The sequence below is a fragment of the Salvia miltiorrhiza genome, chromosome 5 (genome assembly GCF_028751815.1).
Source record: "Salvia miltiorrhiza cultivar Shanhuang (shh) chromosome 5, IMPLAD_Smil_shh, whole genome shotgun sequence".
NCBI classification, from domain to species: domain Eukaryota; kingdom Viridiplantae; phylum Streptophyta; class Magnoliopsida; order Lamiales; family Lamiaceae; genus Salvia; species Salvia miltiorrhiza.
The window spans coordinates 33,095,355-33,122,807 of NC_080391.1; the positions used below are offsets into that span (position 1 = coordinate 33,095,355).

The 27,453-nt window shown below is 36.2% G+C and overlaps 1 protein-coding gene across 2 annotated transcripts; it reads left to right on the top strand.

Annotated features, from left to right (window-relative positions):
• Positions 1–16,358: 16,358 nt before the first annotated feature.
• On the top strand, positions 16,359–23,822 carry LOC130986899 (polynucleotide 3'-phosphatase ZDP). Of its 2 annotated transcripts, XM_057910440.1 has the most exons (12): positions 16,363–16,774; positions 17,067–17,123; positions 18,025–18,084; positions 18,294–18,371; positions 18,601–18,657; positions 19,580–19,656; positions 20,554–20,635; positions 20,717–20,833; positions 22,507–22,628; positions 22,962–23,031; positions 23,229–23,286; positions 23,396–23,822. In XM_057910440.1, the coding sequence occupies exons 1-12, from the start codon at positions 16,442–16,444 to the stop codon at positions 23,422–23,424; spliced, it is 1,140 nt and encodes a 379-aa protein (XP_057766423.1). In that variant the 5' UTR covers positions 16,363–16,441; the 3' UTR covers positions 23,425–23,822. The 2 variants fall into 2 exon arrangements, with proteins under 2 accessions (XP_057766424.1, XP_057766423.1); XM_057910441.1 differs by lacking the exon at positions 23,229–23,286 and having other exon boundaries at positions 16,359–16,774.
• The last annotated feature ends 3,631 nt before the right edge of the window (positions 23,823–27,453 follow it).

Here is a 27,453-nt window from a genome sequence, read left to right on the forward strand (position 1 = left end):
GAGAAAATTGCGGCGTCTGTTTTTGGAATGGATGATAATAGCGCGCCTGGTCCAGATGGATTTTCTGGTGTTTTCTTTCAAAATTGTTGGAGTATTATTAAAGCTGATGTGTTTGTTGCCATTCGGGCTTTCTTTCTCAATAGCTATTTGTCGACTGGTTGTAATGCGAGCACGTTGATTCTCATTCCTAAGAAGGAGACGGTGGATACTATGGGTGATCTCCGGCCTATCATTCTTTCCAACTTCTTTTTTAAAATTGTCTCGAAGATTTTAGCTACGCGTCTTGGAGGGGTTGCTTCCCGTTGTGTTTCTAAGAATCAGTTTGGGTTCATTAGTGGTAGATCCATTCATGATTGTATGGTTATGGGATCAGAGGGGTTTAGCTGTATGAATAGAACGGGGAGACGTTTTAATATGGCTTGTAAGATTGACATCCGTAAAGCTTTCGATACGATGAGTTGGGATTGTAACACCCCAATTTTCATAAACTTTTCAATACAAAATCTTTGAAAACTAATAGATAAAAATAAAATTTCTTGAATTATAAAAGTTTAAACCAATTTAAAATCAACTTGTCAAAACTAAAGTAGTAACATGAAAGAAAAAGATAAACTAAAAGAAAGTGACATGTTCAACTTAAATTTCTATGGAAATACTAAATCTCTAGTCATTCTCGACTTCCATGGCCACCTCGACTCCAAAACTGCAAAACTGAAAAAGGTAAGGGGTGAGCATATTGAAAATACGCTCAGTGAGAAACCATGCACATATTCACATACGCTTAAACATGCAAATAATTCACATTGTCATACACATATACTTAATTCTGAGTGTTTCTGAATTTCTGATCATGTACTTGAACATGATATTCTACGTTCTGATCATGTACTTGAACATGATATTCTGCGTTCTGATCATGTACTTGAACATGATATTCTGCGTTTCTGATCATGTACTTGAACATGATATTCTGCGTTCTGATCATGTACTTGAACATGATATTTTGCGTTCTGATCATGTACTTGAACATGATATTCTGAACATGTATGTAGACATGTAACTGAGCAAGCATAATCAAACATGAACTAAAAGCACATTCAAACATACGTGAATATAACAACAAGCATATAATCCCTCACCTTAAAGTCGTAGGCAATTAAATTCGGAAAGGAAATCTTAAATGCGCCGCACCTAATCACATAAATTCAATTACTAACTTTAATCTAAAATTCTATAAGTAAAATTGTACAATCATTCATATATATTTATACTTACGATTAATAAGCTACAATTAAAATTATTAAAAGTTATAGGATAGTATGCATTATGGAGACCAGAACTAGCTAATCTATAAATATTCTCCTTGACCAAAATTCATTCTTAGAATAACTTAGTCCTCAAAATAGCAAATTAAAATAATTACATGAATATTGTAATCTAAACTAATCAAAAAAATCACCTAGTTAACTAATAAAATTTTCGACAGCCACCATCAAGTGGAAAGGGATTTAAAATAAGTAATAAGTCAAACTCATTGCCTACTCAAATATGTATAAAGACAAATTAATATTAGTTTGATTAATTGGTATAACTTAAAATAAAAGAAAACAGGTGGAAAAATATTCTGATGCAGCCTCGTTTTTAATGAAAGAAGAAATTAATTAGTTTACATGTAATACCAATTACTAATAAAGTTTCGAAGACCACTGTGTGAAAAAAATTAAGGAAATTTTGCTAAAATCTTGCGGAAAAAAAAATATAACAGAAAGAAGCATGTACCGGTTTTGCTTGTTGCTTCGAGTTCTGGTGTGTGTGTGTTTTTAGGGTTTGAAAATTGATCTCATATTTATACTAGTCTTTAAAGAGTTCTAGTTCTATTAGGAATCATTAATAATAATAATAATAATAATAATAATAATAATAATAATAATAATAATAATAATAATAATAATAATAATAATAATAATAATAATAATAATAATAATAATAATAATAATAATAATAATAATAATAATAATAATCTAGATAAAATTAATGGTGCATATCTATATGTATCATGTAATTATTAAAAAAATATATAAGCTATACAAGAAAATACTATTAATTAAACTTATAAAATAAATCTAAATTATCGGGGTGTTACAACCTATCCCACTTAAAAATAATTTCGTCCTCGAAATTTCTAGTCATGCTTCTAGAATTTCATAACCATGTTCTATCGTGAGGTAACTTATTAATATACTATACTTTATTCTATAGCAATAGAAACGAATCTAAATGTAATAGTACTTGAACATAAAAACATCATAAAAGAAAAATATCATATAACTCATCATAACTGCTATATACTTGAACAATTAAAACACATACCTTGGAGTCGATGCAGCGCATGAGTTTCGAATGACTAGGTTTACTTAAGTTTTTGAAAGCCATTTTTGTTTTAAACACGAGTCTACAGAAACGTAGACCCGCTCTGATACCACTATGTAACACCCCAATTTTCATAAACTTTTCAATACAAAATCTTTGAAAACTAATAGATAAAAATAAAATTTCTTGAATTATAAAAGTTTAAACCAATTTAAAATCAACTTGTCAAAACTAAAGTAGTAACATGAAAGAAAAAGATAAACTAAAAGAAAGTGACATGTTCAACTTAAATTTCTATGGAAATACTAAATCTCTAGTCATTCTCGACTTCCATGGCCACCTCGACTCCAAAACTGCAAAACTGAAAAAGGTAAGGGGTGAGCATATTGAAAATACGCTCAGTGAGAAACCATGCACATATTCACATACGCTTAAACATGCAAATAATTCACATTGTCATACACATATACTTAATTCTGAGTGTTTCTGAATTTCTGATCATGTACTTGAACATGATATTCTACGTTCTGATCATGTACTTGAACATGATATTCTGCGTTCTGATCATGTACTTGAACATGATATTCTGCGTTTCTGATCATGTACTTGAACATGATATTCTGCGTTCTGATCATGTACTTGAACATGATATTTTGCGTTCTGATCATGTACTTGAACATGATATTCTGAACATGTATGTAGACATGTAACTGAGCAAGCATAATCAAACATGAACTAAAAGCACATTCAAACATACATGAATATAACAACAAGCATATAATCCCTCACCTTAAAGTCGTAGGCAATTAAATCCGGAAAGGAAATCTTAAATGCGCCGCACCTAATCACATAAATTCAATTACTAACTTTAATCTAAAATTCTATAAGTAAAATTGTACAATCATTCATATATATTTATACTTACGATTAATAAGCTACAATTAAAATTATTAAAAGTTATAGGATAGTATGCATTATGGAGACCAGAACTAGCTAATCTATAAATATTCTCCTTGACCAAAATTCATTCTTAGAATAACTTAGTCCTCAAAATAGCAAATTAAAATAATATTATGAATATTGTAATCTAAACTAATCAAAAAAATCACCTAGTTAACTAATAAAATTTTCGACAGCCACCATCAAGTGGAAAGGGATTTAAAATAAGTAATAAGTCAAACTCATTGCCTACTCAAATATGTATAAAGACAAATTAATATTAGTTTGATTAATTGGTATAACTTAAAATAAAAGAAAACAGGTGGAAAAATATTCTGATGCAGCCTCGTTTTTAATGAAAGAAGAAATTAATTAGTTTACATGTAATACCAATTACTAATAAAGTTTCGAAGACCACTGTATGAAAAAAATTAAGGAAATTTTGCTAAAATATTGCGGAAAAAAAAATATAACAGAAAGAAGCATGTACCGGTTTTGCTTGTTGCTTCGAGTTCTGGTGTGTGTGTGTTTTTAGGGTTTGAAAATTGATCTCATATTTATACTAGTCTTTAAAGAGTTCTAGTTCTATTAGGAATCATTAATAATAATAATAATAATAATAATAATAATAATAATAATAATAATAATAATAATAATAATAATAATAATAATAATAATAATAATAATAATAATAATAATAATAATAATAATAATAATAATAATCTAGATAAAATTAATGGTGCATATCTATATGTATCATGTAATTATTAAAAAAATATATAAGCTATACAAGAAAATACTATTAATTAAACTTATAAAATAAATCTAAATTATCGGGGTGTTACAGGGATTCTATCTTGCAAGTGCTTAGGGTGAATGGTTATCATGAGAGATTTATTCGGTGGATTTCGGTCATTTTTAGTTCGGCTCGTATCTCCATTCTTTACAATGGTCAGCTTAGCGGTTACTTTGCCTATTCCCGTGGTGTGAGGCAAGGGGATCCTCTTTCTCCTATTCTTTTTGGTATTGCCGAGGATGTACTTAGTCACCTTTTCCTGAACTGTGTGCAGTCGAGACATCTTGTACCCATGGATTTTAGCCGCTCGATGCATTTTCCTACTCATCTTCTTTATGCTGATGATATTTTGCTCTTCTGCAAAGCCTCTGTTAAGAATGCTCGTAAAATCAAGGAGATTTTGGATTTGTATGGTGAGCTCTCGGGGCAAATTTGCAGCCCGGATAAGTCTCGCATCTTTTTCACTAACAGAGTTTCGCCGGCTCTGAAAAACGGTATTATGCGCAGTTTAGGGTTTTCCATGGGTGGGCTTCCGGTTACTTATCTTGGCGTTCCCCTTTTTGTTGGTCGAATCAAAGCTTCGTATTTTGCTGCTATTCATGATCGGATTAGTCAGAAGTTTGCTCGCTGGAAGGGGATTCAACTTTCGATGGCTGTTCGCATCTGCTTGGTTTGTTCTGTTATTCAGAGCTCGGTCACTCACTCTATGATGATTTACAGATGGCCGAAATCTCTGATTTATAGCCTGGATCGTTGTTGTCGTAATTTCATTTGGACTGGTTGTATTGATACGAAGCCGTCATGTCTGTCAGTTGGTCGCGTGTGTGCAGTTCATGTGTGGAGGGAGGTTTAGGAGTGCGCTCCTTTTCTGCTATGAATAACAGTTTTTTGATGAAGTTGGTTTGGCGCATGGTTCAGGGCATGGATTTCATGGCCAAGATTTTGAGCACGCAGTATCTCAATTTCTTTGGTTATGCTAAACATAATCTTGGGTTCGTCTCGTGATCATGTGAATCAGTTGGTTGATGATTCCTATTCGTATATTGGTTCTGGTGCTAACACGCTGTTCTGGTGTGATGATTGGCTTGGGTATAGACTGACAGACAAGCTGCAGGTGCCTCACTTCATGTATGTTTTTTTTATGCAAGCAGTGGATGATTATTTTTTTGATGGGATATGGCACTTTACTCCTGATTTTATTATTGCCTATCCTGATATTGTTATTGATATTTTATTGCTCCCTGTGGGTGGTGATGTGGATACACGGTATTGGAAGCACTCGGTGAGTGGTGTTGTGACGGCTGCCACAGCCTATGCGCGTATTAGTCAAGACTTTCCTAAAGTTTTGTGGGGGAAGTGAATTTGGGAGTGCTTTATTCCTGACAGGCGTTCGATTGTGTGTTGGCGCATTATACATCAGTGTTTGCCGACGATTGATGGCCTTATTCGTCGAGGTCTGCATGGTCCCAACCGCTGCGTGCTTTGTGGACATGCGGAGGAATCTATCAATCATCTGTTCTGGGATTGTGATATCATTAAACCTATGTGGGATGAGTTTCTTGATTGGTTTCAAAAAGGAGAGCTTATGCAGTGCGCAGACATTCATAGTTTGTTGGTTATGGCTTGGTCTTCAGAGTTCAGCTCTTTGATTAGTTCTTTTTGGAAGGCGGGAGTTATTACTCTATTATGGAAAATTTGGGATTGCCGCAATTGGGTTATTTTTTAGGAGTTGGTGTTTCATGCCAAGATGGTGATAGGCTTTCATAAAGTCACTTTTAAGGAGTTGGATGCGAATTTCAAAAAGTTGGGTCATTCCAACAATTCTTGGTCGGATTATCTCATTCCTCGTAGTCTTGGTGTTACTACCAAAGCGATGCCCTCGCCTAGGTTAATTGAAGTTCATTGGTGGCCGCCGGCTGTCAGCTGGATGAAGGTAAACACGGATGGTTCGGCTCATGGTTCGCCCGGTAATATTGCGGTTGGAGGTGTTTTCAGGGACAACTGGGGTTGGGTCCGCGGCTGTTTTCATTTTAAGGGTGGTCGTGGGTTTGCTTTTGAAGCTAAATTGTTGGCGGTTATTCATGCAATCTTGATTGCTCATAATCGTGGTTGGTTTTTACTTTGGATCGAAGCTGATTCGGAGTATGTGGTCCGCCTTCTTAATTCGAGAAGTGTGGATGTTCCTTGGAGGTTTGTTGCTCTATGGCATAATGTGCTTGCTAAGATGTCGGACTTCCGTTTGCAGGTGTCGCATATTTTCCGTGAGGGAAATAGAGCTGCGGATATTATGGCTAATCAAGATCGTGTTGAGGGCTGGTGGCCATATGCGATTGAGGAGGTTAAGTCAGCGGTGATTATGGATATGGCGACGCATAGCGCGGTTCGCATTAAACATTGATACATGTTGTTTGGGATGGGTGGCCGCGTGTTTCAGAGCAGAGCTTTCGGAAGTCTGAGGATAGAGCGGAGCTGGGATTCAGCTCTGGACTTTTCAGAGTTGTATGGTCAGAGCAGAGCCGTTTGCCAGAGCAGAGCTAGTTCTTCAGAGCTGAGCTCTGGACTTTTCAGCGTTGTTTGGTCAGAGCAGAGTCGTTTGGTAGAGCAGAGCTGGTTCATCAGAGTAGAGTTGTTTCGCCAGAGCAGAGCAGATATGTGTAACAGAGCATAGCTGTTTGTCAGAGCAGAGCAGACGAATTTGCCAGAGCAGGGCTGTTTCTCCAGAGCAGAGCTGTTTTGCCAGAGTAGAGCAGAGGTCATGGCAGAGTCTCCAGTGCAGAGCAGAGCCGTTTGCCAGAGCAGAGCTATTTCGCCAGAGCAGAGCTGTTTGTCAGAGCAGAGCAGACGAATTTGCCAGAGCAGAGCTGGCAGAGCAGAGGTGGTTCTCCAGAGCAGAGCTGTTTTGCCAGAGCAGAGCATAGGCTAGGGCAGAGTCACCAGTGCAGAGCAGAGCCGTTTGCCAGAGCAGAGTTGTTTTGCCATAGCAGAGCAGACCGTGTTGCGCTTTCGGCTTTGTCAGAGCAGAGCGTGATTTCAGCTCTGGATTTTCCAGAGCTGAATGTTTAGTGCGGAGTTGTTTTTCTTACCTGAGCAGAGATGTTCCAGAGCTGAGACCCTGGCTCTGTGCAGAGTCAACGTAGAGTGTTGAGTTCTTGCTGATTTTTGCTTTTGTTCGGCAGTGGGGGTATTAACGGCGAGGACGTCTCACCGACCGTGTAATTACCCTTACTGCTGGGTTTTGGTTCTTTGTGGTGTTTGTTTCTTCTGGGGATGCTAATGGCGACAGCGTATAACCGGCCGTGTAGTCTCCCTTCTTTTGTTTGGGCTTGTTGGTGGTTGGCAGAAGCGCCGGCGTCTCGCCGGTCTTCTGTCTTCTGTGTTTTGTTTGTGTTGTTTGGGTCTGAGCTGAGATTGTTTGGGGGCGATGGTTCGGCCGGAGCTCCGAAAACTTTCTCTTATGCTCTTTCCTTCTTGCTTTCTTTTGGTAGACGAGTACTTTTTTTCCTTTTTACAGTTTTTCCCTTTGGGTTTTCTGTAAAAAGGTTTTAATGAGGCTCGGCCCTTAGTCTGCTTTTCTTGTGCTTTCAAGGGTTTGTTAGGTTTTTTTTATATATATAAAATCGCAGTTTAATGATAATGATAATGTGTTCGTATATACAATTAAATAATTAATAATCAATTAATTCAGTAAAAATATTATTTAACATTGGATTAGTTCAATTTGTTTAGAGAGATAACAATTGGATTGGAGTGTAATAAAATGTTCAGTTATTTAAAATATATATATGTTGTTTTGAAATAAGTTATCATTTAATATCTATACTATATTAAAAATGGAGTTTCCAATTTCAAATTAATTTTAAAATTAAGTGGCAATTTTGTAGTTACAATAAAATTGAAGGTTTATGTTTAAACTATATATTTTTCCTTTTATTTTCATGTTCTTTAACTTCTTATTTGTTGTTACATTTATTTTCAAAATTGTGAAATTCGATTAATTATAAAATATTTAATATGCATATCAAATTAAAGATCACGATAAGAGCTTTCATATGATATATTTTATGAAAATATTTGATTTAAAATGTAAAAATTAAATTTGTTTAAATATTAAAGTTTTATAAATTTCTCTCTCCTCTCTCATCTTTTTTATAAATATATTTGAAATTCTTTTTAATTAGTATTTTATTTTTAAAAAAAATTAACTTATTTTTTGAGCTTTTGTTTTTCATAATATCAAATTTTATAATTGTGAATTCATTTTAATTTTTTCAATATTCAATTCAAATAGATTCAATTAAAATTAATTTTTTTATTATATTTATAAGTATAATAATTGAATTAGTATTAATTTTATATAAATATAAAAATTAAAAATATTTTGATGTGCTTTGCACGGGATGCAAATGCTAGTTCCTAATAATGAATTAATTTTATTTTATGAAATAGTTGAATTAGTTTATTTTGTTCAGAGGATGTAAAGTGCCGGCGGTTTTCAAGCAATCAATGGTTTAGTGGTGATTAATTTTTTTCAAAATTTCCAATTATATCCTTGCAATTGAATTTATTTACATTTACTTCTCTTTTTATATATATATATATATATATATAAAGATTTCTCATTTTCCAATATGAAATGTCACATTTTGATTTCACTTAAGTGAGTGTATTGGTTGTAAAGTCTATAGGATTTTTTTAGATTTTGAAAGTCTGGGAGTATTCAATTCAGACTTTTAAAAGTCTTTAAAAATCTAGAGGTATACAATATGGATTTTAAAAAGTCTTAAAAAATCATTGGGTATCCAAAAGTATGTGGATTTTAAAATTCTATGAATTTTGATGGATTCTCCTTCAAACATACACAGAGAGAAATTTCACCTCATCACGCGAGATTTCTGTGGATTGTTTTAAAACTAGTACAGTTCCTCTGCGTTGCTGGACTTTATTGAATTTAATGCCCGCTTCTGCCATTAAAAGACCAACCTCTGTTTCAATAATCATTTATGTACAGATTTACTTTTTATTACACCATGATATCACATTCTTGATTCGAAATAATCAAATGTCACTTGTGATCATGTGCATAGTCCTTAAAATATCAATGTTAATATTAACTTGATTCGTGTGAATAATACTCATTAGACTATTTTTCCTATTATTGTGAAGAGTCCTTGATTCAAAATGTTTGGTATACCGGCTCGTTTGATTTAGCTAGTTACTTAACAAAAACTCTCAAGTTTATCTATTGCTGATCTCTTCTTGGATATCCGGTGATATTTGTGCACATTCCTGACCTCCATATTGTATAAATGGGATTTAGTGCTTATGTTTTGGGGAGTTTTCAATCATCTAAATTTATAAACTTTTTTTAGAATAACCTGAAAAATACTATTTTTCCTTTGCACTTGCTAGATTTCGCAACTGGCTTGAAAAATCTTTCAGTTGAGTCTTTATGTGCTGGCAGAAACTTTATACAGTCCTAACAACTTATCTATCATGCAATCATGTTGTGTTGATGGTCAAAGCTCTACGTGTCTGGTCTTTGTAAGAAACATATTCTTTCTCATGCTTGCCTTCCTAATTCCAAATAAAGTTGATGAAAATTCATGAAAATCAATAAAAAAAAAAGTCAGTCAAACTCTGAATAGAATCAATGGATTTCCTAAACCCATGAAAATCCGTGGACTTTTTAAAGTCCAAAAAATCCAACATAATTCCAAACCAATACATCCCCATTAGTTTTTGGTAATTTTTTATCGGTTGGAACTTTGGGAGGGCAAGAATGAACTTTAACTAGTTTCTTACTCGTCGAAATTAGACGAAAAATTATTTTACGTTGTGATTTATACTCCCTTCGTCCCGTTAAAAGCGGCCACATTCTTTTTGGCACGGAGATTAGGAAGATGATTGTTATGTTTTAATTAAGTGTAGTCCACCAAAATTAAAGAGTTAATTAAAGTGTGGTCTCCCTTTTCTCTCAACTCTCTCTCTCTCCCTCGCCGTGTCCAGTTGCGGCCACCTCTCCTCCGACGAATCCGCCGACTTCTCACCTCTGGTCTCTCAACCCATCTCTATCTCTCACTTTTCCTCTTTGTTCAGCGCACACACACTTCACAAATCAAACCTTTCTCTCTCTCTTTCTCTCTCTCCTCTTCGCGCCACCTTCATCTCCGGCGAGCAGCCGCCGGCCAACTCCATCTTTTCCAGCCCGACGTCATCCCTCATCACCTCTATCTTGCTTCCAGCCCGACGATGCCAACAACAATGCATCCGAGGTAGCAGCGCTGCAGCCCGCGGCTCTCCTGCTCGTTTCTTTCCCTCTCTTGCTTCGTTTCTCCCTCGACAACAACAACAACCACACATTAAACCCTCAAATTAAAATTCACAATCACCAACCCCATTAAAATCAAACACGAAGAAATCTCATGAAAAAACAAAAAAAACCTAATCCCCTTCTTTGGCAAATTGTAGGTGTCATCAAAATCGGCGATGCAACCGTCGAGGAAGGGCGAGTCAGCGCCGCCGTGAATCGACGCAGCCATTAAACCCCCAAATAGCCGCCTGAAAGCCCTAGCCCCCAAACCACCGCCGACCACCCTCAGATCTAGCCGTTGACTCCGCCGAGAAAGGCCAGAGTTCAGAGTCCAAAGGGGCGGTCGTGGTCTTGAGGCAGCGGCGGATCTGGAGGCCGACGAAAGGGACGTGGCAACGTGCGTCCTATTCCAACAACAGAGAGGACGAACGGGAAAAATGGAACGAGAGAGAGAGAGAAAGGGGTCTAGAGAGAGACGTAAGGAGAGGGGAGATGGAGGCGGCAGATGCCGGCCCCGTCGGGCGGCACCACCGTTAATGGCGGCGGCAGAGTGCCGAGAGAGAGAACAGTGTGTGTGTGTTTATTTAAATGATTGTTTAAGTTTAATTACAAATTTTAATTAAATTAACTAATTGAAGTTAATTAAATACTAAATATTTCCATTTTGAGAAAGTGGTCACTTTTAGTGGGACAACCCAAAATGAAAATGTGGCCACTTTTATTGGGATGGAGGGAGTAATTATTTTAAATTATTTTTATAATTATATAAAATATTTCTTTAATTAATATATTTTGATCAATTATATTAATGGTATACTAGCGTATCTCCCGCGTGAAGCGTGGTGATTATGATTGTAGACTCGCGTGAGCTACATATATAATATAATATTTTTTCCGTTCATCAAAAGTATGACTTTTTTGTAGATATATTTTTTTTAATAAAAATGATGGTGATTTTTATATAGTGGTAAAATGATCCTACCATTATAAGAAATAAATGGTTGAGATTAATTAAAGATGATGTTTTTCTAAATAAGTGATTGAAATGATAAAAGATAAGAAAAAGATGTGGCACCATATATGTCTTAAAATAGAAAGTGTTGCAGTTTTTGTTGACACCTAAAATAACAAATGTTTCATACTTTTCGTTGACGATGGAAGTATAATACTATCTTCTTTTAATAACTATTTTGTATCACATTAACAATTTTTCTATATAAAATAAAGAAGTAATATATGGAACTAGCCTATTTTCTATTGTAAATTGAAAAAATGGCCTATGGGATAAAAAATTTAAAAATTGGCCACTTTTTGTATAAAAATACAAAATTACCCCTAACATTAAATTTAAAAATTTAGCTACTCCAATTTTTTTTTCTTTAACTCCCCCTGCCCACACCCGACCACCCACCCCAAGCCATTTTTTTTCTTTTACTCCCTCCCCTGCCCACCCCCACCCCCCAACCACCCACTCCTCACAACCAGTTTGATGAATTCACGACTGAATTGCTAGTGCTAGTTGTGAATTCGAGTTTTAAATCTCGAATTCACAGCCAACTCTCACTACAAGAAAAGCTATCGGACACCGACGAAATTAATTCCGTCACCAAATAACGACCGAATAACGACGGATTAACGACGGAAATACTCTTTCATACATAGCGATGGATTTACCGACGGGTGTTGGCGGGAATATTTCCCACGAATTTACCGACGGAATTACCGACGGCTCCCCGATGGAAAATTACCGACGGAAATTCTCCGTCGTTATTCCTTTTTTTTTTTAATTTCCGCGATTTTAAAAATTGCAGATAGCGATGGAAAATTCCGTCGCTATGTAGCGACGGACGATATTCCGTTGCTAATAATTAATTTAAATAACTGAAAATATTTATTTTAAAAATAACGACGGAATTCACGTCCGTTGCTAAATAGCGATGGAATTTTCCGTTGCTATTCCGTCGCTGCGCCCTAAAAAAAAAGGTGAATTTGACCGCGCCTCCTCCTTCATTTTTTCAACACTACTTTCACTTCTATTTCTCAAAATTCCCAAATTTCCCCCCTCCGATTCCCCATTTCCGGCGACTCCCGCTGCGTGCTCCCCCCCGGCGACTTGTCCACGCCGCCGTTTCCGCCGCGCCGCTGCTCGCCCCGCCTCGCTCCGTTGCCGCCCTGCGCCGCTCCTCGCCCCGCCCCACGCCGCTGCCCGCCCTGCGCCGCTGCCCGTCCCGCGCCTCGCCGCTGGTCGCCCCGCTTCGCGCCGCTGCCGCCCTGCGCCGCTGCTCGCCCCGCCCTGCGCCGCTGCCCGTCCCACGCTGCGCCGCTGCTCGCCCCGCCCCTCCCCGGCGCCGTGTCCTCTGCTGCCAGCGCCGGATTCCTCCGCCGCCACCGGTCCTCCTCCTCCTCCGCGGCCACCGGTCCTCTTCCTCCGCTGCCTGCGTCCGTCAGATTCCTCCATAGGTTTATAATTTTTTTTTTAATTTCCATTAATTATTTGAAAAATCCTATTATGTTTTATTGTAAATTTTGTATTAATATTACGTAAAAATGTATTTTTTATTGAATTAAATTATATAATGCTCAACATATAGTATTTTTATTGGATTAAATTTTTATATGCTCACTCACATAATTATAATATATTTATTGCTAGTTGTGAATTCAAGTAGTCGTGAATTTGAGTTTTAAAACTTGAATTCACGACAAACAATATTTTTGGTTGTGAATTCACGTTTTAAAACTTGAATTCACGACTAACAATATTTTATAGTTGTGAATCATCTTTTGTTTAAAAAAACCTCTTTAGCTACTTTCGAATAATTGATTAATGTTTTTGAATTCACGACTAGATCTATGAATTCACAACTTAATGTTCTTGAATTCACGACCAGATCTATGAATTCATAATTTAATATTCTTGAATTTACAACCAAATCTATGAATTCACAACAAAAGCTAGAATTCACAACCAGCTTGATGAATTCACAACTGAATCGTTAGTGTTGGTTGTGAATTTGAGTTTTAAAGCTCAAATTCACAACTAGTTGTTTTGGTTGTAAATTCGAGTTTTAAAATTAGAATTACCTGTTTGATGAATTCACGACTGAATTACTAGTGTTATTTGTGAATTCGAGTTTTAAATATCGAATTCACAACCAACTCTATTGCTAGTTATGAATTCAAGTAGTCGTGATTTTGAGTTTAAAAGCTTGAATTCACGACTAACAATATTCGTAGTTGTGAATTCAAGCTTTAAAACTTGAATTCACGACTAATTGTGAAATCATGCCAATTCACAACTAACACTATTTTTAGTTGTGAATTCAAACTTTAAAACTCAAATTCACAACTACTTGAATTCACAACCAAAATAAATTCTGGTTATGAATTCACAACAAAAAAACTCTAGTTGTGAAATGCGCGAATTTTTTAAAGGGTGGTGTTTAAAGGGTAAAATGGTAAGTGTGGCCAATTTTTTAAGTTTTTATCTTAGTGAACAATTTTTAAATTTACTAAAACACATAGGCTATTTTCAAAATCCACTCTAAAATAAATAGGACTACATAATATGAAAAATCGAAATATCATAAATATATAAAAATAACGATGAGAAAAACAACAAAATGCTAAGAAGATGTTTAAGTGTTGTAATACTTTCAAGAAAATTAATATATATATATATATATATATAGAGAGAGAGAGAGAGAGAGAGAGATTATAATAGTCATAACTTGCTCATTTTAAATTGATCTACACTTTTCATGTGTCAAATTGAAATGTTTTCGTGATTTTTTGTTTAAGATATATAATTACATATTGTATATTTTATTTCGAATAACATTACACAGAAATAGAAAAAAAAATATGCTATGAAAAAAAATATTAGTAAATTGAAACATAATTGACCACATGTAACAAAAAAATCAATTTTTTTCCTTCAAAACTTGAATTTTGTAAGTAATGCATTAATAATTATTTTAGAATATTACCTATTTTAAAACAAATTATTCATTGTTCCATTTTTGTATATTTTATGTATGTTGACCAAGAAATCTACTCTAAAACTTTAGCTTTCTACTTGTATAAATAGAGATCTTTGGCTGGAGACACTCAATTCATATTCTCTCTAGTTTATAACAATAAAATGATTATAAATAAGTACATAAATTGACCAAAAAATTTACCCCAAAACCCTAGCTTTCTACTTGTATAATTTATTTTTATAAATAAAGATTTTTGGCCCTCGTATAAGAGACACTCAAAATCATATTCTATCGAGTTTATAACAATAAAGTGATTATAAATAAGGGCGTGTTTGTTAGGGGTTGGGTTATAAGGTGATAAATACTATATTTCTCACATTTTCTCATTGTTTGATAGGCATTATCATTAATACCTGGAACCCGCAAAAAATGCTCAAACCCGCTAAAAAATACTGTTACACTTAGAAATCTGATTTCACCCTCACCCCCTTATCAGTAATATATGAGGAACAGTGTTTTAGATAATAATTTTACTTTACGATTTTCTCCCTGAAATCAATTCATATTAGGGCTTCAGTAGCCTCCCGCTCTTTCAAATAGCAAAGCGGCGTTCCTCAATCAAGGTTTGTGAATCTCTTCAACTTGTCTTCTGCCGCTATGCCAGTAGCACGGTCTTTTCCGAATATCTCCTTCCAATCATCCAAGTAGGGCCAACTCTTCGTCCGCATGTTCTGTGCATTGGGGTCACGCTACACACATAGTAAACAACAGCATGTCAACAAGGTATCAATGAAAAAGCATAACGAAACTTAGCTACAAACTTATAAAATATGGCTACCGCTACAATGTTTTCCCATTGCTCATTATCACAATCAATCATATATTTCCCATCCACGTTGAAACCAATTCCGCTATCACCCAACATAGTCGTTAGCGAATTGTAGTTCATTTTCCACGTTGAGATCCTCGAATGAATATGAGGCGTGCCTTTGAGATCCGTCCCCGGACACACATTCTTGATTGCTTCCTCTAGCTTTCCAAGATATCCAGCCCTAAATCCGTTATCCGATTTCCATCCCTGAACTACTAGTTCTTTCAAAGAAGCAAGAAGGACCTCCTCTTCCCTCACTGACCAACTACGCCGGGTCTTGCTGCTTTTGTTAGTTTTGCCACGGCAGTTTTCGTTGCTCGCCGAATCTGCTCGACCATACAAAAATACAGAGAATTAACAAGAGCACAGCCGCATACGATTAGAGATATGATTTCAGGAAACTAATGAGTAACAACAATGAAAAGGGAGGGGGGATATGATTTCAGGAAACTAATGAAACAACAACAAAACAGAATCCAAAAATCTCATACACCTATTAGTCATGAAAAAACAAGAACCTCGCCTGACCACATGCGTTTAAATCCAAGATAAAAACTGGAAGCAGAAACGGAAGGTATCGCAAATGCCTAACGAATATAATGCAGAGAAAAATCATACCTTGGAAGTTACTCATGGTGCTTATACCTTCGAATCGCGTCGATGAAATGAACCGCAACAAGTGTCGAATGGTCTTAAAAGATGTGAAACCCTGGCTTGCAATAGCACCGAATTTAGATGGTGAAGAAGACGTAGAAAAGAAGGAGCTCGTCTCTTTTATATTGCAGAGTATCATCTACAGATTTCGCGGTAAAAGTTTTGCTGATTTCCCCCCAATTACTCCAAGGGCACCTGGTTATTTTGATTTGTTAGTTGAGGGTATTCATGTCATTTCACAGTTTAATATGGCTGTAAAATTATTATGATAGAACCTATCAAACATTCTTTTAAAGTTATACAGGCTTTATTTAGTGGCACTCAAACAATGGTATATATAATTAAAAATCTTAAAATATAGATGAATTATCTATATGTAATTAATATCTTCATTTATGAGGCATGCTCTCAATTCTCAAACACGCCCTAAGTGCATAAATTGATTTTTCATCAAAAAGTAGGTACTCCCGCGAAAGCCATGTTTTCATAATTCCAACACTTCTAAAGAGCATTCATTGATGAAACCGCTGCTCACTCTCAAATTCAATCACAGAACCCTAAATCCTAATTCCATTATCTTGCTTTTCTTACTTCCATCTGCAGCTATGTCGTCGTCGTTGTCACCGTCAACAGCTGCCGTCAAAGTGGTGGCAGAGTACGCCAAGTCCGGACGTTCGTCGTGTAAGAAATGCTCGAAAGCCATCGCTGCGAGCACGCTGCGGTTTGGTTTGGTGAGCAAAGATCCCCGAGGATTCGACATGACCAAATGGCATCACCTGAACTGCGTTCCGCTCGGGGCTTCTGGTTTAGTTTCCTCCGTCGATGCAATCACAGGATTCTCGTCTCTCAAGGTCAGATTTTTGAATTCTTTTTCTCGAGACTTGCAATGTTGATTTTATGTGTGCAGAAGATGAAAAATCTAAACCTGATCGACATTCCTTATAATATGTTCGCTTTTGCTTGTGATTCATGTTTTCATGTAAAAAGGTTGGGCTTCCCACATTCTTTAGCTGCTTTTGGCGGCCTTTTGGAGTTGGGGTAGAGAGATTTTTGAATGTGCTTTAGCTGGGAGTTTAGTTCTGTAGTGATTTAAACTTTTCAAAGATGTTGTTTCATTTCCTCTTGTGCATTATGCAAATGCAGGGCAGTGATCAGGAGGCTGTGAAGAAATTACTAAGTGAAGGGGCACAGGCTTTGGGGGTATTAATCTACTCTCATGTTTACAGACACATGGTGTACTTATATCGGGAAAAAATTAAAGAATTTATGTTTGGAAACAGTAATCAGCTTGATATCTCCTAATGGTATAGAAGCTGAAATTGTTTTCAAGGTTTTCTTTTTACTTGGTTAAAGATGGACCTTCATCTATATCTTAAAGTTTGGTTTTAACACAACTTCATCTATCACTTTAGATGCAATGATTTCAATACTAGCTAACAAACTAGGTAGTCCTGGATGATACTTTTGTTGCATTTGTGTGTTACTGTGATCTTATGTCTGTCGGTGACAAACCATAGATCAACATGCATTCGGTGATGAAGAAAGATCATGTTCTTGTGAAATGTCGACACCCTTACTAGTGCTAAACTGAAAGATTGCACATAGTTTATATGCAAATTATGAATTGACTATGAACCCTCTAGCTAGACAATTCAGCAGGATTTCAAATACTATTAAAAACTTTCTCGGGATTCGAGAACAAAGCCTAGTTCTTCTGTTTGTTGGTCTGAAGGCTTCGGGTTGGCTGCATTCTTAGTTGAAAAGGGAATTTCAAAGGATATGATGTGTGTTCTGATGGCTATCTCATTCTCAGGGCATTTATTGAGCACCTTTTGTCCTGTAAATTCTATTTTTTTTTAAAGAAAAAAAAACTTTTCCCAGCACAAATTTACTGTCAATTTGTGTATGGATCATGCATGCCTACATCATTATAGAACTCTGCTGAATAGAAAGGAGCAGGTATCTGATGAATAGAAATATTTAGCTGAAGCAGGTATAAGAAAAGTGTTCTCTGGGCATGAACTTTCATAAACAAAAATGTTATCTCAGTCTTTCTCTGACTATGTGATTATGATCTAATATTCCGTTTTCATTCCTTTAGGTCAGTAAAATTGACGAGGATGATGATAAACCAGATCAAGGAAAGTCGAAGAAGCCAAAGGTAGAGATATGTTCTATTTATCTACGATTGAATCAATTGAGGGTGATTGAGGTGACACTCGACTCGAGAGCAAAGGCTCATGCTAATTTCTTACTATAGTTTGTTTAAATGTTCTATGATCAGCATATGATGTTTTCAACAACTTCACCCTGACATCAAATTACGAGGCCAATATTCTTATTGTGCTTATTTGTGGAAAAATTCTGTAGTTGCTTACATCCGAGGAAGGGACAAAACTTCAGCTAGAAATAGCTGTATCAACTTCTGATATTAAAGAAAAGTACAAGGTATGAGCCCTGATATCTTGTTGAAGCTCATGCTTCTTGCCAAGTGGTCCATGATTCTCTTTCTCGTTAGACCCAATGTATCTAAGCACAATATGTTCAAAACGGCTTAGCTAGTAGTTCTTTGCTTTGAAGTTTAAGTTACATGGCATTAAGTTTTTGTTAGTACAGATTTTGTTTCAAATATCATCTGGATTGATAAGTCTCCCAAAATTCATCTCTTAATTTTTAGGATGCTACATTGTTGCCTAAATGGAAGGCATTTCAGACGGTCATATTTCTTGAAAGGGTAAGTATATTATTACAATGCTGATCTCTATCTTCTTACTCATTAAGGTCAATACGACAAAACTTTATGGTACTACTTCCTAACTTCCTTCTTGCAGTAACTTGATGTGTTGTTATCATCAAATGGGCAATATTGATGTTTTTCCTTCTTTCTTTCAAGCATTTTGGTTGTTGAGGCTTCTTTTGTGCATGAAACCAGATGAGGTTTTTCAAATATAGCTGCCATTTGATTGATTCCATAGTATCCATACTAGTGTTTATAAAAATTATAGGCATTCTATTTGTTACTTTTTATTTAAATTTAAATTTAATCATAGATATAGCGCTCAGCCATACTTGGTGGTTTCTTTTCTCTTCCGCCAGTCAGTTAATTTTGACCTTTGACCATTTACGGATGTTGGTACATGACCTCTATCTTCCTTGACTTGAAAAAGTGAAGGAAAGTAAAAAAAATGGTTTCGGTCGTTCAATTTGAAGCAAGCCCAGCACCCTATTCAGTTGTAAGACATCTAGATACAAGTTTGTTTTGGGACCGTCCACATATTGTTGAATGTTGACACCCTAATCCAATGATTGGTCAGTGCTACAGTCTCATGGTTAGAAGAACATTACTCACTTGAAGATCAGTCCTGTAAGCTCATCTAGTTTTTGTGTGGCCTTTTCCTTATGCCTTATCCGTCTAAAAATACCTTGTCATGTGGGTTTCAATTTGAAAAAGTTTAAAAGACAAATCTTTGCTCTGCTGGTTGATGATTTCAGTCCAACAATTTCTACTAACTAGATTTTTGTGCTGGTGTTTCTGCCTCCCTCTTTGCAATGCTGATTGCTTGAAATTTTCTATGGATAATAGTTTTGTTGTTTCCATTCTGTGCTTTGCTATAACGAAAACTCTGAAGTTTTCCTTTAATTTTCTATTTCACTAGGATGATGGTCTTCATGATTCAAGTAAAATTGCAGCCTTCGATTTTGATGGTTGTCTTGCAAAGACATCTGTGAAAAGGTATCATATGCGATTCTTGAAAGCACTTATGATGGTTTGGCCTGTTCTTCGATACCGCATTATTCCTAGAGCAACTGATTGATGATACTGAGGTTCAATAAAGTTTGCCAGATATGTAAATCAGAAGTTTATTGTGTTCCCTGATCTTTTATATGATGAGTTATACTAAATCGTTGAATGCTTAACTGTTGAAATATGATAAAGGTGAATAACATAGATGGCTTGTTAATCCTATGTAAAGAAACCTTGAGAAAATTATCATACTGTACATTTTCTGCCTAAAAACCTAAGTTCCTTTACCTATGCATTGTGATAACCAAGCAGCTATCTACATAGCCAACAACCCAGTATGAGAGGACTAAACATATTGAGGTTGACTACCATTTCATTCGCGATTGCGTCTTGAGTCTGACTATTGCTACTCCTTTCACTTCTTCGTCCAACCAAATTGTTGATATTTTCACTAAACCGTTGGGTGGAAAACGGTTCTTTGAACTTTGCACCAAGCTAGATATGATCGATATATATGCTCCAGCTTGAGGGGGAGTGTTGTAGAATATAGTATTTAGTATATTTATATTTCCTTATTTATCTTGTAACTGTAGTCTGTAGTTTTCCCTATATATATGTGGGAGTCTCTAGTATTCTACAATATAAAGCACATAATAAACTTTTCTACAACTCTTCTATCATTCTATGTCTCCATATTTTACCATTCTACAATAAAAATAAGTGATTTATTTACCTCAACACCTTTGGCTGTTTTTTGGGGGTTGGAGGGGTGGGGTGAAATAGAATATCGTTGATCTATGTGGTCTTCATTTGTTAATAACATCTGCTCTCTGGAGCTGAACCGTGAGCCAAACTAGTGATCACAGTTTATCCTTTTATATTTAGAGTTGGTGCAGATGCTTGGTCCCTCATGTATCCTTCAATACCAGAGAAGCTCCAGAATCTGTATAGAGATGGCTACAAGCTGGTCTGTTCAGTTTCTGTTTACCTTTAGTGAGTCCTTTTGATTCATACAGTGCAAATTGATAGGATATGATTTAAAAAACAGGTTATATTTACCAATGAATCTAACATAGAGCGTTGGAAGAACAAGAGACAGGTTGCTGTAGATTCAAAAATTGGAAGACTTAATAGTTTCATTGAGCTTGCGAAGGTCCCCATTCAGGTTTGTTATCTATACTTACATAATCTTCATCATCAACTAGAATATGTCATTTTGTTTATTTGTTAAATTTGAATGAATCAATCACACTTCAATACAATCCATTTCCAATGTACCTTAATCCACTCTCTTTGACTTAATTTCACCTTAATTTAACCAGGAATAAAATAAAAACTCTGTTACTTAATGCACATGTCACTCATACTTAATGCACATGTCACTCAATTTTGATTAATTTGCGAATCAACCAAAATTAAACCTATTTACAACATTGTGATAATCATGTAAACTTTTATAGAATGCAAAATAACAAAATATGTGCAAATGTTTGGATTATTTTTGGTATAGCTAGAGAATTGATATTTGATGACGTGTAATATGTACATGTACATCAATTTATCATATATAAGATGCGTACGTCTGTGCTTCCTACAAGGTGACCTTTCTTATTTTGTTTTTGTTTCAAAAGACATGGTTGTGACCCCAGTATGATAGAGTGAGGACAGTATAGCGAAGAGAAAAACTGAGATTGAATAATAATCCTCAAAGAGGCCGCAGAGCAAGATGCTCTGTCACAGCGTAATGCCGCTAAACAACAAAATATCTGAATGCCCTAATTTATGAAGAAGGAAATAAATACTACTCCCTATTAAGGCCCATGCATAAGGCATAAAGCCTGTACAACCCAATAATGAAATAAGAAGTAATCAACATAAATCCTTCGCGCTGATAACCTGCTGCTGTCTTTTTAAACCAGCGCTGGGTATACACCTTTATTTCACCCAGCGCTGCTCAGTATGTGGCACTTAGTTGATCTTCTCAATTGATGAGAGACAATAGGTTTAGATCACTACCTGCAGATGATTTTATGGTTTGCATAGATCTTGTTGTAGAGCTATTGAAGATATGGTTTCCATTTTTTACCGCAAACATTCCTATTGCAGTATATTTTACAATCAATGTCACAATTATATTTATATCTGTGACTTTCATGTCTTGATTTCTATTCAACTGCTAGTCTATGTGGTATCTGTATTTCTATTGCAACAAGTTTCATACAGGCTTACAAATTCTTAATACCAATATTATAAGTTTATGACAGCTGAAAACTCTTTTGGTTTCAATTTTTTACCACAAACATTTCCTATTGCAGTATGTTTTACAATCAACGTCACAGATATATTTGTATTTGTGACTTTCATGTCTTGATTTCTATTCAACTGCTAGTCTATGTGGTATTTCTATTACAGCAAGTTTTCTACAGGCTTACGAATTCTTAATACCAATATGATAAGCTTATGACAGCTAAAAGCTCTTTTGGTTGTAAACAGGATCTTGTCTGTCACAGCTCCGGACATGTTTGAACTTTTCAACATTTTTTGCCTCTTATATAACTACTTTTCATATGGGTCTTGTTAATAGTCTGCTGTATCTGTAAGCTATGGATGTGAAAAAGAAGACCATGCTGTATCAGGTTGTGTATGAACTGATAACTTTATTTAGTACCTTTCTACATGAACATCATAGTCTTGAGAGAAATATGCTGCTTCAGCAAGAACTTTTTTGGTTTGAGAACAGAATGAGATAGTTTCATCGTAACTTACCAGCTCTTTTTTGCATCTCTAATTGACTGCTTAAAGAATTGAAAGCTCATACTTAATACTAGCCGTATGCAGGTTTTCATTGCTTGTGGAGTGAGTAGTGGTCAACCAGAGGATCTGTTTCGCAAGCCAAAACCTGGGATGTGGAAGATTATGGAGAAAGAATTCAATTCTGGTCTCCCGATTGACATGGATCAGTTATTACCTTGCATTCTTGCTCAGGATCTTGGCTTTGAAGTTGTCTTGTTTCTTTCATAAGGGACAAATTATAAAAGCTATCCTTGAGATCTATTTTAGAATCTTAGCTAATTTTTAAATAACAAATAACCTCACATATTTTGTAAGACAAATGCAATCGTCCATGGGGCGTTTGTAATTTGTAATGTCAAAGTATAATTGGTTCTTTTGTACATAGGTCATTCCTTAAGGACTACTTTCGCAATATATGCTATCCTATATGATGATAAAAAAATGTAAAATGACTGGTGAGCTTTAGAATTTGTTAGCTAACTTGTCTCTTGTTTCTCTAGGTCCTTCTATGTTGGTGATGCAGCTGGAAGACCAGGAGATCACAGTGATGCTGACAAAATATTTGCACAGGTTTATCTATAAGCACTTGATTTCATATTGAGTATAATGCTCCTGCATGCTATTGGATAGTTGTGTGCAAAATGGTTTCATTCTTATACTGATGCCCCAACTTCTTTGGGGAGTTGAGGACGTGTTTTGAGGTGGAAACTAACTAATGAAAGGGTCTCGGAATCCAAAATTCACACTGTTTGTACAAATATTATTAGGAGCACAACAATAACTGTGGTATCTCTCACTCGAGAAGAGTTTGTTTTGTCTTTTATGGTAGGTTATCCCTGCTCGAGTGAGCATGATTTTCTTTGCTGGGTACTTTTTTTTTGGTTGACACGGTTCCCTTTTTATTTTATTTTTATTTTTTATTTCGTAACTGCAGGCTGTTGGTCTAAAATTTTATGTTCCTGAAGATTACTTCGGCTCAGATTAGTATTTGGATTCGAATATGCAACTGTCAGGGATTAGCAGGTTTGGAAGTATACCTGGAGAGTGGAGAGGAACGAAGCAGTGGTGGGTGCAGGGATGCATAGCGGTTATGTAGTTATTGAAGCAGTATTGGTGCTTGGTTAGTCAATTGTTTGGTTGTTTAGTTCTATTAGTTACCCAGCTTTATTTGAAATGTTTTTAGGGCTGGTAGGTTAGGAGTATTTAAGCAAGAGTTTCTTAGTAGGATATGGGGATTGTTACTATTATTGTGGAATCAGATGAATCTGCTATGGCTGGGGAGTGGACCTATTTCATTTTAATTCTTATGTTAAGTTATCTGTCACATATGATATGGGGAGATTAGTGTTTTTATTTTTTTATTTTTATTTATTTTTTCCAATGGGATGTGGCGATTAGTGTTACAACACCCTAAATATAACTCATCCTAAAAAATCAGGCTATCAAAGAGAGGGTCTTTATGTTGTTATAAACCACTTCAATCAGCTCATACTTAATCGAAGTGGGACGGATTATGATAGTTAAATATGCTAAGCAACTAATATATGCGCCTATGCTGAGCTTCTGTACAGGTGCGCATAGATCTGACTTTATTTTAATTTTCATTTTTCCTTTCTTCTTAGAGCATCTGCAACGCCTTACTCGAGTGCCTACTCGAGTAAGGCGTTGCCTTTGTGTAGCAGCGTTGCGGGGGAAACGACTCGAGTATTGCTCGAGTGCTCGGGTAGCACTCGAGCGGCGCGTGCTCTGCACGCGCCCGAAATAAAAAAAAAAATATTTTCCAACGGTTGTTTGCACTATTTTCGAATTTTTCATTTTTTTTTCAACGGCTCTTTTAGCCGTTTGAGCCCATTTTTTTTTCTCTTCTTTTCTCTCTATAAATAATACTTCTCCCTCACTCATTCATCACAACTCACTTTCATTCATCACAACTCACTCTTTCTTCCTCCTACAATTTTTCTTGCAAAATATCATATTCGTTCTTTCAAAAATGTCGTCACCTGAACATGATTCTTCGCCCGATTCTGACGAAGTCGCTGAAAAGTTCATGGAGTTGGTTGAGTTGCAGAAACAACTGCTTCAATCATACTGCCCCCAACCGGCGCCAGAGCCGGCGCGTGTCAAACGTCCCCGATCATACGTCCACCGTGATCGTGAAGAGGCCCATGTACGTCTTATGCAAGACTACTTCATCGACAATCGAACGTGCGACCCTACTTTTTTCCGACGTCGATTTCGCATGCAGAAGGAGCTGTTCTTGCGCATCGTCGAGGCTGTTCAAGGTGAAGATATTTTCTTCCATATGAGCACTGATGCACTCGGTCGAGATTCTCTTTCTCCTTTACAGAAATGCACGTCGGCTATCCGCCAATTAGCCACCGGGGTTAGTGCGGATGTTTTCGATGAGTATCTCAAAGTGGCGGACTCAACCGGTCGTGTATGCCTAAAGAAGTTCTGCAAGGCGGTCATACGGGCTTTTGGAGCCCATTACCTGCGCCGTCCAATGCCAACTGACGTGCAACGCCTACTTCATATGCACGAGGCGAGACATGGTTTTCCCGGGATGCTCGGGAGCTTAGACTGCATGCATTGGGCGTGGAAGAACTGCCCAAAGGCGTGGCACGGCGCCTACACACGCGGGGATCAGGGAGAGCCCACCTTGATATTGGAGGCCGTTGCCTCTTTCGATTTGTGGATTTGGCACGCCTTCTTCGGCGTCGCTGGTTCAAACAACAACATCAATGTGCTGAATCAGTCGCCTCTCTTCTCCGACGTGTTAGGAGGAACTGCGGCGCCGGTGGTCTTTCATGCCAACCAGCGCGAATACCGGATGGGCTACTATTTGTGTGACGGCATATATCCGGAGTGGCGTTGCTTCGTCAAGAGTCCATCAATGGCAACCAATCCGAAGGAGGCAAGGTTCAAGAAGATGCAAGAATCGGCACGGAAGGATGTCGAACGCGCCTTCGAAGTCCTTCAAGCTCGGTGGGGAATCATTCGAAGTCCGGCGCGCAATTGGTACGTAGAGCACCTGAAGGACATCATGTTGTGTTGCATCATTCTCCACAACATGATTGTGGAGCACGAAGGTGAAGCGGCTGCCAACTGGAGAGATGATAACGGGGCGTCTAGCAGTGCTTCGACGGAGAGTGCTGGACAAACACCGGTGTCCTTCGAGGAATATGTGCGAAGGGATACACTTCTCCGAGATAGACATCTACATGCTCAGCTCCGAAATGATTTGGTGGAGCACCTTTGGGCACGTTTCGGACTAGGGCCAGAGTAGTTAATTTTTAGGAATTGTTTTTATTTTATTTAAGTTTTATGTAATATTTAGGATTTTATAATTAATGCAATTTAAATTTCAAATAAATTGTGTTATTTAAATTTGAGCACTTAAATTTAAAGGAAAAACATAAAAATCAAAACTAATGTTATCAAGTAACTCCAATGCAGCACTACCTACTCAATAACACAACCCACTATCAAGTAGGCTATCAGGTAGGCTATCAAGTAAGCCCATTGCGGATGCTCTTATCTCTGTGCTGATTCTAAATACAATATGCTGCCTTTTCTCTTTTTCCTTTTTTCTTTCTTTTTGTGAATAACCTTTTGCCATTTTTCTAATCACATCCTATTTGAACAGTTTTTCTCGAACAAGTTGACTCTGTTCATTGGTTTGCTATCAAATTTGAACTCAAGACTTCGTTATTTATCGATAGGAGTTTTGACAAAATTATCGATGGTAGATTTTTAGGGACTTGGAGCATAGTCTCTCATGGAATTATTCAATTTCATTCGGTCATCGTAAAATGGTAATTAAAGAATGTGTTATACATTAGCTACTTCTATTTTTTATCAGGTGTATGTCAAAAATGCTCGTTTTAATAAAAATATGTTGAATTTACCCACTAGGATAATTTACTATGATCAACAATGATGATCGACAGAAAGTGATAGATTCAATATGTTATTTATCAAAAGTGGACAATTTTAATTTCCATCCTTTAAAATTCCAATTCCTTGACAGAAGTGTGTTTTTTGTTTGTTTTTCTTAAATCAATGAACAATTATATTCAAAGGTCCCACAATGATGAATTTAAATTCGAGACTTTTGGCTTTATGTATCAATCTCTCTACCACTAGACTATCACACATGTATGTGTGTGTATTTTTCCTTTCAAAATAAATTAACAGTTAAATTTAAAAACAACACATTTGAACCAGAGACCTTTAGCCTCAGACATTAACCACTTTACAGCTAGGCTTCATATATATTTTCTACAATTCGACATGTAATTTTGTAAAAGAAGATTTGTGAATTAGCGAGTGCCATGCTGTGGGATGAAGGATGTACAGAGAGAAAGTACTCAGGCTCTCAATGAGTTTGATTTTCTAAAGCAAAATCTAGAATCATGCGTAGGTAGAGAGAGATAGATAGATAGGTAGGTAGCATGAAAAATTAAAATTAAAATCATAATGTTACTCATTTTGCATATTTGACGAGGTTAAATATTTTGATAGAAAAAAAAATACGATTTATTATTCATTACAATAATCGGGTTATCAAGGATATATGATATACATATTATAAAAAAAATCGTAAACCTTTTGACTCAATGATGAAAAAATTGAAGTTTAGGGTTAAAGTTAAAATTTTCGAGGCCGAGAAATATTTAGTTGGTTGGTCTCAATTGAAAAAAATGTAAGCATAATAAATGAGACGGTCTCCTGTGTGCTCGAGCGCACAGTGAGAACCAGCCAAATGCATACTAATATTTTTACATATTAAATGAATGAGATTATTTATCATTTAAGCATGTGGCTGTGTTGCAGTTTCAAGCGCTGGGTCGTAGGTTTGAGCGTTGGGTTATGGGTACGGTTCTTCTTGTCGGTTCGCGTGGTCCAGTATTAATTTTTTTAAATTATCAATTTTTATAATACATACACACACACACACACACACACACACACATATATATATATATATAT